General features: G+C 40.6%; 1 protein-coding gene across 5 annotated transcripts in view; it reads left to right on the top strand.

Annotated features, from left to right (window-relative positions):
* Positions 1-12,030, top strand: part of KIF26A (kinesin family member 26A) — a 102,562-nt gene that overhangs the window by 56,605 nt on the left and 33,927 nt on the right. Inside the window, exon 6 of one of the 5 annotated variants that reach the window (XM_039379549.1) lies at positions 5,812-5,997. The exons of the other annotated variants lie outside the window; for them this stretch is intronic. Coding sequence (XP_039235483.1) covers positions 5,812-5,997 — 186 coding nt within the window. The remainder of the gene's footprint in view (positions 1-5,811; positions 5,998-12,030) is intronic. 5 annotated transcript variants of the gene reach the window in all.

The following is a 12,030-nucleotide window of genomic DNA, read 5'->3' as shown; positions in this document are numbered from 1 at the left end:
TTCAAAGGTCACAAACTCAAAAAATGGTACAGAAAGTTCATTTCCTCACCTGGAAAATAAAAACTAAGAGCTGAAGTAAAACTTTTACCTGGTGATAAGAGGTACCCATGATTAAAATGAGTATGTTTAAGGTATTCTTTGCAGTGAATGCATTGATTTTGTTAAGCATATGTGCAGCCCAAATCTACATATTCATCCAAAACTCTTTCTCATTTGAATGTCATATTTAATTTCTTGAAGCTTAATTATCTTCTGCTTAAAAAAAAGTATTTTATTCATTACCAAGGAATGCAGAGAAGTGCTAAGTATTCAAAATCAAAGCCAAATATTAAAGACAGCAGACAGAAGCGTATTAAGAAATTAAATCAGTTTTAAGCTTTTTTCCTCACTGTGATCTGTCACAGAAGGAGGAAAGCTTTGATTAACATCTGACTGTGTCACGCAAGCAAATTGCCAGACATTACTCAGTGGTTGTGTTACCGAAGGACCAGAGGTTTTAGCAGAAAATGGAGCTTCTCAGTAGGTCACTGACAGAATAAGAAAGCTCGGGTAAAAAGCACAGCTCGTGTTCATGGATGACTGTGAAGAGACTCCCAGTTCACCCTTACAATTCAAGAGGAGAAGTTTATTCTTACATTCTTCAGATTTAAGAAGAATGCATCTGGCCTTTGTCCCTTGGTGTAATATGAACTGTGCCTTGCCTAGTGCTCCATGCTTTATACCTCTTTTCAGGTGTCTTTTTTTTTTTTTTTTTTTTTTTTTTTTTTTTTTTTTATAAGGAACCTGAACAAACTTTATATTATTAAGTGAAAATATGTGAGATAATTGTAGGACCCTTCTGTGGGCTATACTTGCAACTAAGTAAATATTGGCATATTTTGTTATAAAACTGTAACAAGCTCTTGGGCTTTTTTGTCACCTGGACACCTGGGAAGGAGAGGAAATGGTGTTTCCAAGAACAGGCAGGAGAAGGGCAGTGATGAGGAGAAGAGGCATGCACTTGGGAAGAGGTTAATGGGCTATCTGACAAAAAAGAAAATACCCCTCCCTTGGGAGGTGAATCAAGACCCCCAGTAAATCGAAGCTGTCACCATTAACATGCCATTTCTGCCTGTTGGTGGCTGGTGACAGTGGTGGCAGCAGTGCCTGTGCTGCTGTTGGGGTGAGACCATGGGGAGCTGCCCCCAGTGCACAAGCTGGAAGGAAGGTTTGAGCAGTGACAGGGCAGCTAGGATGAATCAAAGCTGTTTAGAAGAAAATGGATATCAAAGCAAGCAGTGTTGAGCAGAAGACAATCTGTATTAAGTCTGTCTTCTAAAATTGTCATCTTCTTTGATGTCGAGTTGTTGATCTTTTCAAACTGTCTTAGTCACAGGTTGCACTTGCTGCTGTGGCACTGCTGCCTTTGAAGCAGGGAAATGTTTCTGTAGTTGTAGCTTCTTTCCCTTGTATCTGCTTGCTTTTGTTTGACAAATTACTCTTCCAAACATACAACACTCACTATGCACTCACTGCTTTTCAGTTTTCTAAATTATTTCCAGTGTTGCTGGGCTTTGCTAGATTAAAAACATTTAAGTTAATAAATCTGGAGAATTACGGTGGTGAATCACACCCATTTATCTTTCCACTCTCATCTTCCTGCATGTTTGGGAAAGCTGTGTCAATTTAGACATGATATAAAACATTGCACATGATATGCTTTTGCAAGCAGCTTTTCTTAACAGAATATACAGTCTCCAAGTAGTGTAATTGAACATCTGAAGAGTTAAAATAAGCATAGTTGTCTTTTTCTAGAGTCAGGATATTCCATCATATTTTAATGCCTGTGAGTTTGGATTAAAGAATCTAATTATTCACTAATGAGCAGTAATGGTACATATAAACTAAGGGTCACTATCCTATTACAGGCACCTGATGGTTCACTGATAAGCATTTGGTCATTAGATTGACCATAAAATATAGTCAATAATTGAGGTTACTCATAGAGCAGACACCTTATCAGCTTTAGGCATGGTGGGACAGCTTGTCAGTACTCTGTGTCCTGATTGTGCTGTGACTGAGCATATGATTAGGGTATTGAAGCAGTCTGTATCTAATGAAACTGCAGGAAAGGCATAGCAATATTAGCACAACCACTAAATGACTAATGTGTTTTTGTTCCAAGCCTTAGACACTTCAATTAGTTCCAATAAACTCTGATCTAGTGTAGCGGTAGGCAGAGAATTCAGATATTTTGTGTACAAGCTTTCATTACACTAGTCAGAATTTGTAACATTTAGGGGACAGATGAAATCTGTGGGGCTTTGAATGAAAAATGGTGGAAGTAATAAAGGCTGCCATTACTGTTTTTACTTCCTTTTTTTTTCAGGTTTTTTTTGCATTTTTTAGATTTAGAATATTGAAACAATGCCTAATGCCTGATTTAAAAGATGAAGCTGATAGCAGCGAACTAGATGTCTACATTTTGCTTTAAGGTCCATTCATGCAGTTCACATAGACTTGTGCATATAATCTAAACTTAGAATGTGTTCCTTAGCATTTTCTACCATATGGAACATTAGTCAAATAGTCTTGTCTTGAAAGCTTTTGTAGAGATATTGATTTTGCTGTGCTTCAAACTGGTGCTGAGAAAATAACCTCAGAACCCATTCTTTTATGATTTTTTTTTCCATGAGGATGCCTTAACTTTCATAAATTATTTAATATGGTGAAGGGTGCAAAATGCCTTTTGTCTTTCTGAACTGCTGTTCAGGCTTCTGTAATGCGACCTTGGAAAGTAACCATAGAAACATGTTAAAAGCATCAACTGAAAATCGGTAGTTCAGTTTGACAGTGATGCAAATTCTGTGAAAGAAGATTATGATGTATTAGGAACACTTGAGGCATATATTACTGCTAACCTGTTAAACCTGATTATTCCATGACTACCAGTGCTTTCAGAATTTAACGCAGGGGGGAAAAAGAGAAGGAAAAAAACCCCATACTTTTTTTAAGTTACCGTGTTTAAGATGTTTCTAAGTAAATCACCTCAGCCTGTCATTCTCTGTCCTGTTAAAAGCAAGAATTATATTTCTGCTAAGCTCATAATGTAGTTCCCTGTATTTAATAGCTGTAAACTTTTGCCCAGTACCCTGCTGGGATGCACTGGTATCCTGCCTTTGTGCAGAGCTGGCACAAATTAAGTCTCTTTGACAGATAAAGTGGATAACTGGGTTACAAATAAGCAGTAGTTCACCAAAAGGTGAGGAAAATGTGTAATTCATTGGATCCTGAGTTAGAAATTTTTGTGCTGACCTGTAGTAGTTAAGCTAGTCTGTGAGGCTGAAACAGAAGTGCTTACTATAGTAGCAGGTAACCATAGTAAATTCTTGATAAATCATGGGTCAAGAGAAGCAGCGCAGTCACTTGTTAAAGCTTCTTCAGTAAGCATAACCCATGCCTAAGGAATCCTGCATTGAGGGGATGTGGGAAAATTTTCTTTGAACTGGTTACCTAGGAAAGCGGGGTACCAGTTCTTCCCAATTAAGGCTGCTTTGCTGGCAGATTTATCCCAAACCCATGCGTGGTTTGTCTCTAATTTACAGTGTCATAGCAGTATCATGGGAGTTGCAGGGCTCCTCAGGGACATTGTGGCTTGCTGGCATTAATGCAGCCCAACAGCCCCTCAGTGCACCATCCCTTCTTTGTTAAATGCCTGGAATGCCCCAATTTCTCTTGCGACCATTTGGTCGCTGGTCAGGAAGGGTGGCTGAGAAATTTGTGGCTTTGGGGAGAACTATGGATATGGAGATGAAGTGGAGCATCCAGCTGTTTCAAGGGTCAGCCAGATACATAATTAGATACATAATTATTCTTTCCCCCTTAATGACCTCCCTACTCTGGACTTAGAAAGCTGGAGCAGCCCGATCCCTGCGGTGTCCTCCCCACTGCATGGGGCTGGAGGGAGGGATGCCCTCCTGTCCCCTTTCTCCTCTCTGCATGGAGCTGGGAAGAGCAAGAAAGCCCTCATGCAGATGTGCAAATGGAGAGGGAGCGGGTGTCACCAAAGGGCTTGCCTTGGCTTGCCGGTGCCATGCCGTGGGTGCTGGAATGTGGTTGCTAGAGAGCAAACATGACCCGCACGTAGCACAGCACTATGTGGGGACAGGGGACAGGGCAGGGTGTGAGGCATTGAGCAGTATCTTGTATCATCTCAGGGCAGCTTAAGCTTTCCTAGTTGCTGTGGCAGCATAATACTGCCTGTAATTAAGGACAAACAAAGAGTGCATGCTTTAGGTATATCCTGTTTCACGTTAGCCTGTAAGGAGGATAAATTAGGAGATAAGCCTGAATTTAGTAGTCTTTGTCCTTGGGAACACAAATGACTCTCAGGACAGCATGTTTAGCAGCAGAACATCATTACTGCTAATACAGCATTGTACATTTACACAGTGTGTTATCAGCTTACGGTGAGCCAGGCCCCCTGCTATGGAGAGCTCATCGATGATGACTGAGAGATTGACTGGGCAAACAGAGATGAGGCACAGAGCTGTAGTTCAGCAAAGGGAGGAGGTAAAGAAATTGGAGTAGCTGAGAGGAGAGGGAAGGTAGAGTTTGGATGTCAGCACTACTGAGTTAGAACACTACTGAAAGTGTGAAAAATGTCCCAAAGTCTAACAGATTTGTGATCGGGATATGCCTATTGATTTCGAGGGGACAGACACTGAGTGATCAGCCAAGGTGGAGAGCACATGGTGACGATTTGAGAGAGCCTCAGAGGGAACTGGGTGGTGACCAGATGAACGAGCGCTTGGCATCTGTGAGTCATTGCCTTGGAAGATGAAGCTCCCCATATAGAGTATTAAGGATCATGGTGTATGAACCAAGGAGAGATGATGCAAGGCATCAGTGTCAGGGACTTGTTTGGAAGGAGAAGCCTCACTTGGATAGCATAGGCTGTAGGACTTGTGGCTGAACAGTTTGGGCAGGAGATGGCAGAGTGAAAAAAGGAGGGAACCTGCTGCCAAACAGATTGGTAGGAAATATGAAAAGGAGGAAACAGTGAAAGATGGGAAAAATGGATCTAATAATGTGGGAACCTCATGATTAGGTCAGGATTTTGGAGAGGGTGTTCTAGGTCTTTATTCCAAGTTCATAGCAAAAGCAGAATTGGGGCACAACAAAGCACTTGCAGTGTTTCCTGCTGACAGAATACCTTAAAGATCTTTAGCATGTGAAGCTACCCCTAAGGAGGACTGATTTTGGTCAGCTCTGAGTGCCTTGATGGATGATAATACAAGAGGTTCTGGAGTACCAGAGGCAGCCCCTCCAGGAGATGTGATGACTTTTTGAGCTACTGTAGGTGGTTCAGTACAGATGGCGGTTGCAGTGGTTGGGTCTTGGATTAGCTCTATATTCTGACATGTCCTTGATGCCCACGAGGAAGAGCAAAGAAGAATAATTTAAAACAGATGTGTCCACAAGTATGCCAGAGGGGAGACTTCAGAGCTACCCAAGTTTGAATTTATTTGTGCGGGTAAATGATGGTCAGTGGATTTTAAACTAGGGAAAGGTCTGAAGTATTTGACTGGAGTCATGCAGATATTTCTTCTTACTTTGTCCTCTCTTGGATCTTCTGCTTGCCTGGACTTAATATTTTCTCCCTTAATTTTAGGATTTTTTTTTATATGATCCTTTCTATATTTTCTCCTTCCTCCCTAGCTGAACACACTCGATCATTCTGTTTTCCTGACTGTATGGAATCTCGCTGTTGTCTGGCTACCAGAGTCTCTCTTTCCGTTTGGCTTTTTCCCTTCTTTCTGCCCTTCCTAGCTTGTCAAGAGGAGTACTTCTCCTGCCTCCTCCTCACCCCAGCCTTCCCAGTCTGCCTGCTTTTTTGGTTCCTGGACTCCTGAATACCAGCGCTTGCTCTGACTCCGTTATTTGGGGCTCCTCAGCTTGGCAGCAGTGGCAACTGCACTGGTGGTTTTGCTGCAGTGGGAATGGAGCATTCCATAGGTAAAATGATAATGGTTACTTTCCTGTGGGGATGTACTTTGAGAGTTTGCACCTGTTTTATAACTTTGTTAGTGACTTTCAGACTCTTCCAGTAACATATTTAACTATTTTAGTATGTTGTTAAGACAGACAGACTTAGCAGGTGAAATAGTTAAACCAGACTAATAGTTAATTGAGTATTTAGTTCTCATGGCTAACTTGCAGTCAATCTAACACTAAGTTTATGATGTGCACGATGTGGTTTGCAGGGCAGATGGACTTTGAAGTGACACTTTCTCTATTCTGAGCAACATTGCTTTGCTTTCTTGTGCTTGTGGCAAAATAAGACATCCCACATTATCATTTATAACAAAAATGAAATGTCAAGCCAAAATAATGCACTAGCACTATAGCTGCAGTGCTTGATCAACTGCAGGATTACTCTGAAGATACTTTTAAATTCTCTATGAAATATCATTGCATTTTGGCTTTCTAAAATTTCCTTCATCTTTCCTGCTAGAGGATGGAAATGTTTCTTTTGGCAGGACATTTCAAACAGCTTAGCCAGTACCTCACTTAACATCAGTATAGTGCTGCTCTTGGGGTTGCTTTCTGCTTTGCTGGGCTTTTTGTGTCCACAGTGGTGGAGCTCACTTACTAAGAAGCACTGCCCTATAGAGTTTTTACTGAGAGGAAATGACTCAGTGGAAATTAATCAGCATAAAATGAATCTAATCTAAATGTTATTAGTGAAGCTTGTTGGAGTTCAGGGCAAGCTTCAGAATATCTTTTGATACTGTGTCTCAGCAGGTCTTCAGGAATCGCTAATTTCTACTGAAATTTGAAGTTATCATCTTTGAGTCAGAAATAGTCAAATCTGTCCATCCTCAGTGAAGGAAGAACATGCCTCTCAAATTTTCCTGTTAAGTGCTATTTTAAATGGTGCTGTAATTTCAACCCATTATACCTCTGAGAAATATCGCTTCAGAACTGATGTCAGTTAAATAAATCATAGAAACCCTGGGTTTAGAAGCCCATGTGCCCCTCTTCTGTTTAAAAATAGTCATTGTGTGGGCACGTGACTCCTGTACTTGGGTGATTTCCCCTGCATCATTTAGTGCTGTCGGTGACCATTTAACTCACTAACAGTACGAATAAGTAAATGCCCCCCTGGGAAGTTATTTGCTTGGCAGTATAGGTGTCAAGACTTTGACTAAGCATCTGAAATAAAACCCAGCTGAAGTGGGAATGGATCCTCTGTGGATTTTTCTAGATGTGCAATAAAATATGGAACTGAGGGAGCTGAAATGAGAAAGGTTTGCCTGTGGGCATGGTGTGTTGGGGCAAAGGAGGGTAACCTGAAAATGTAATTCACCCCACCGCTTTTAAGGTAAAGGAGACATTACAGTCACAGATGTTCACTTGTATTCAGACTGGTATATGCAATCAGGAATGCGAAAATAGTGAATTTTTCCCCCTTTTAGTCCTCCTCTTTCCTGTCAGATACTTGTCTGAATATAGTGCTTCAGATGAACCCTTGTTAGTGATGTCATGTATTTTCTCTCTCATCTTTTCCACTTACAAGTGCATCTATGTCTTTCCTGGAGCAGCCTGAATGAGTAGAATGCTTTTGCTTTTCATAGCAGATTGTTTTTGATGAATAGCATGGAGTGTAAGATCTTTTGTAACAAAAAAAAATTATTGGCTTCTTTCTGTGCGCCGGGAGCTGATACTACAGAGCAAAATTTTAAGTGATCTATTTAAGTGATTACTTTAATAATGAAAGGCTAGTTAACACCATTGCTTAAATTTCATTACTTTGTAGCTTTAAAAATGTCTTTATTACTTTTTCCTGACAGAATACAAATGAGGTTAGAATTCTGTTTTGCTCAACCTGACTGTTTCATGAGTCTGTGTCTTGCTGGCAAATAAGTCCAACGTTTTTTGCCTAAGGAGTGTGCTTAGATTGATGTGATTCTGCCTGCTTTAGCTCAGTCAGGTCATGAAACAGAGCTGGGAAATACTGCTGGTGTTCAGGTAGCTGTATTTTCACTACATAGCTATGCAGTGTGTAGCCTGGGAACTGACATATTTCTATATTAGGTGCTGACAGTCTTGCTTACTTAAAGATTAACCTACACAGGTTTTCAGCAGTTTGTCATATGGTACAATTGTAAACAGCGAGTGTGGAAGTGCAGCAATATGTTCGTCTGCTCTTGCTTTGTTTAACATCATTAGTGAACAGAGCTGGAAATGGTATGCGGCAGGCTGCGGTGACTAGCTGTTATTCTGGTGAGTGTATGTGTATATATATAAAAGTCAATTCCTGAACGCTGGTCCTGGCTGCTGAAGCAATGTTCTTTGGCCAGAAAAGCATCCTAAATCTACAATCTGAAGAGAATACGGAGCTGATGTCACCCAGACAATTTTGTAGCAGCAACCTCGGAAGCTGCTGCTTTGGGAGAGCAGAAAAAGTGGCTGGAGTGTAACTATCAGTGCTTGTGAGGATGTGCCCTTTGGTGTTTCTCAAACCTGGGGAAAAATTACAGAGAAGCATAGTGAAAACTCCTCCTTGAATTCCTGTATGAGTATTACTTGAATGCTTGAAGATGGGCTCGATTGGTTGCTTCTGCTAAATTAATAATGTGGAGGGATCACTCTTGGTTCTGTATGGCATGAAGAAGCTCTTCTGATTTCAGGGTACCCAGCTGGTTTGTTTTAACTTGTCATCTTCTAGAGGTCTCTTTGAGATTATCCCAAAATGGCTTTGCCTGGCTTTTCTCTATGGTGCCTACATTTAGGTGATACTTGATTATTTCTCACTGATGCAAGAAGCCCTGATTCCATACTTTATGAAGCTATGAATACAGTAGGGGCAGAACCACAAGGATAGTCAGAAATCAAGGAAACCTGACCTGTGAGGAAAGGTTGGAAGGATCAGAACTTTTCAATTTGTAAAAAAAAAGACTGGGGTATGGTAGTGGCTTTCCTACAGGTAACAGCTTCTGCAGGAGAAGGAAATAAGCTTCTCTGCATGTCTGCTGGTGAGGTGGGGGGAAGATAAAGAATGAGAGACATGAGATGTGAATTTTCTAAGACTAGTTAAAAACTGGAATTGATTGCCTCGGGAGGCTGTGGACTTGCTTTCACTGGAGATTTCCAAGAATAAGTTGGAGAAATATATATTGGATTGTGTTAGGTAAAGTTCATCCTACCCTTTAGCATTGGGAAAGTGTAGATAACCTCTTAAAATCTCTTCTGGACTCATCTTCTTCCAGCTGCGAGAAGACGCTTTTTCTAATAAATAGCTGATTTTTATTTCTGCCTCGTGGATTTTAATGAGAGATAGTAAGAGAAAAGTAAGAGGTCAAAGTGAAATCCAAACCCAGATCGCAAGCTTATGCTATGTGCAAGAGGCAAAGCATGAACCTAGTCTTGTATTGGAGATACTTCTTTTATAATGCTGGCGTGGTAACATCCCCACAATATTAAATGTGGTTTGACATTTTGGAATGTTTCAGAATAATGGGTTTCTATTGAAACTTTATTACCATCACCCGTTATAAAAGTGCCATTGTTTGAGGCTGTGCATTGTGATCCAGATGAAATGATTATTTATTGAGGAAGTTGAACCACGGAAATAAGGAACATTAATTGTTTGTTCTTCCTGGCAGTGCTTCTCAGCAACATTGCTGGGACAGCTAAGCAAACAAAGGTTTGGTGCTGTACTTGTGTAGTGGTACTAAGTGGGGAAAGCCTTTATATCCTCCTGGAGCTATATATGCATCCCAGGAACCTCTAAGCTTGTTCGAGGGGGAAGAAGAGACCACAGCCTCAAAGTTTTATGTGTATTTTAGTAGTGGTTTCTTGAGCAAAATGTACTGTAGAAATACAGATGGTGCCTATCCTTTCCAAACCTTCATGACAGATTTAGACATTCCCAGTTTTCTCTCTAAAAATGTCTTTTTCTAAATCATATTTTATTTTCCACGTTGCATGCTGTTAGTGGAAACTGATTTTTAATTTTCCTTGGGGTTTTGGGTAGGAACTGCAGTTTTTCATTGTGCTACCTTTTTTAGTTTTAGAACCACAAATCAAAGAGTAATAGGGATAAGAAAAATAATAATGCCAACCAAGTGTATTCTGTGAGTTGCGGAAGGCTTGGGACAGAGTGCTGGAGGGTGTATTGTAGGACATCCGTCTATTTATTATCTGTATTGATGAGTAATTAAGGAAACAATAACTGGAACTGCAGATATGATGATAGGCTGTGACTTTCCCACTGCTTCCTTTAGGGCTGGTTTGCAGTGGGAAAAGCTGGGGATATTGGTTATGGGAGGTGATTGATGCCTTGTTGGAGCTGGGAAAGTTCAGGAAAGCTTTGCTTTAGAGTAGACTGATTCTCAGTGTAAACCTGCAACTACAATCTTGAAAACTTTGCAGAAGGTTCAGAATCAGGATAAAAGTCACTTCCATGATGTCTGTCAAGGTCAAACCAAAAGTCTTGAGTAAGCATTCTCTTGAGTAAACTCTAAATGTCAGGCTATTTAAGGCCTGGACTGTACACTTTGGCCTTGACTCTTTCAGTGAAGCCCTTAAGCATTCTCACAGTATGAATAATGATTGTGATCTCTGAAAGATAAGGCTGGCTAATAACACTAAAACTGTTAATATGTAATGAGTCATGCTGAAATGAACGTGCAGAAGTTTTCTTTTATTTTTCTTGTCTGTGGATGTTAGTAATGGGAAGCAGGACTCCCAGTTCTCTTTCTGACTTGTGGCAGTTTGTCCGTAAACCCACGGTGTCAGTTAAGTCCTCTGCATTTATCTCAGTTGACCCATTTCTAGTATGCATCCCAGAACATATTTCACATCCCTCTTCCTTCTGAAGCTTAATAAATTCCACAAAGTGTTAAGCAAAAATTTTGTAATTTTGCATAGTTATAAAAGTTTCAAATCCAATTTTTTTTTTTTTTGTGGAGAAATTATGCCCAGAAGGAATGCTGAAGGGATTTAAACTGTGCTGTTTACTTTCACAGCCATAATGTGCAGAACGTGTGCAGTGAGTGTAAGCTAGAAGCAGCTTGCTGTACATCAGACTATCTGAAATGTCATGCTAACTACATAGGCAGAATTTAAAATAAAAAATAGTATGGTTCTTTCAATGAGCAGGCTTTGTAGAGGCTGTTGTTGCACAGTCTTGTTCCCTAGATGCTAAGCATTATGTAATTGATCTGGCCATAGTTTTCCTCACTGGTCTCATCCATGCATGGCAGAAAACCTAGTAATCTGTAAATTGTGTGGGGTAAGGAGACTGTCCCTTGTCATTTGATATTTGAGTGCCCCTGCGTGGGCCATATATTAGTTTTATTTTCTACTGTGACACGTAGCTATGAGGAAAGAACTCTCCAGAGCGTCTTAAAAGACATCTTCTATTAAAGAGGGAAAGAGTTAAACAAAATGCAGACAGTAGATCTCACAGCTGGAGGTAAAAGTAATATACATGGATGTCTCTCATGCTTTAATTGGAAGAGAAACTTAGGAGTATGGAGCTTAGTTTCCATTGCGAGAATGTTTTGTGGAAGAGTGCTTGTGAAGGCTGAATGGGGAAAGCAAAGCTGGGTGGGAAGTGTATAACTGCGACAAAGCTGTGACAAAATGCTTGGCAAATGCCTGGAGAAACAAATGGCTGTAATGCTTAAGTTTTGCACCGTATTCCCTACAGGTCATAATTTTTCCTGTGAGGAAAAAGAAGTTGATGTTGAAGAAGGTCAGACAGCCCACTGTAGCGCTGAAGACGCATGTGAGGGCTTCCCGCGCAAGATTAAATTTGAGAAAAAGAAGCAAATCAGGCAATAGGCATGGCACCCAATTAGGCTCCTACAGAAAGTGATCTGGTACGAGCCCAAATTGTGTCTTTCTGGTGCTAGGCAAAAAGGGCCCAGTTTAGGAGAGCCTCGCCTGCCCTGTCTCCATGGAACAAATTCCTCCTGAGAAAAGGAATGCTGGAGAAAAGACACAACTGGAAACTTAGGTATAGATTCAGTAATGGGT

Source organism: Pipra filicauda, unplaced genomic scaffold (genome assembly GCF_003945595.2).
Source record: "Pipra filicauda isolate LSUMZ 115617 unplaced genomic scaffold, ASM394559v2 scaffold16_size7369187_pilon, whole genome shotgun sequence".
NCBI lineage: Eukaryota > Metazoa > Chordata > Aves > Passeriformes > Pipridae > Pipra > Pipra filicauda.
The sequence above is the reverse complement of the archived record's forward strand: the minus strand, read 5'-3'. Positions and strand labels throughout refer to the sequence as shown.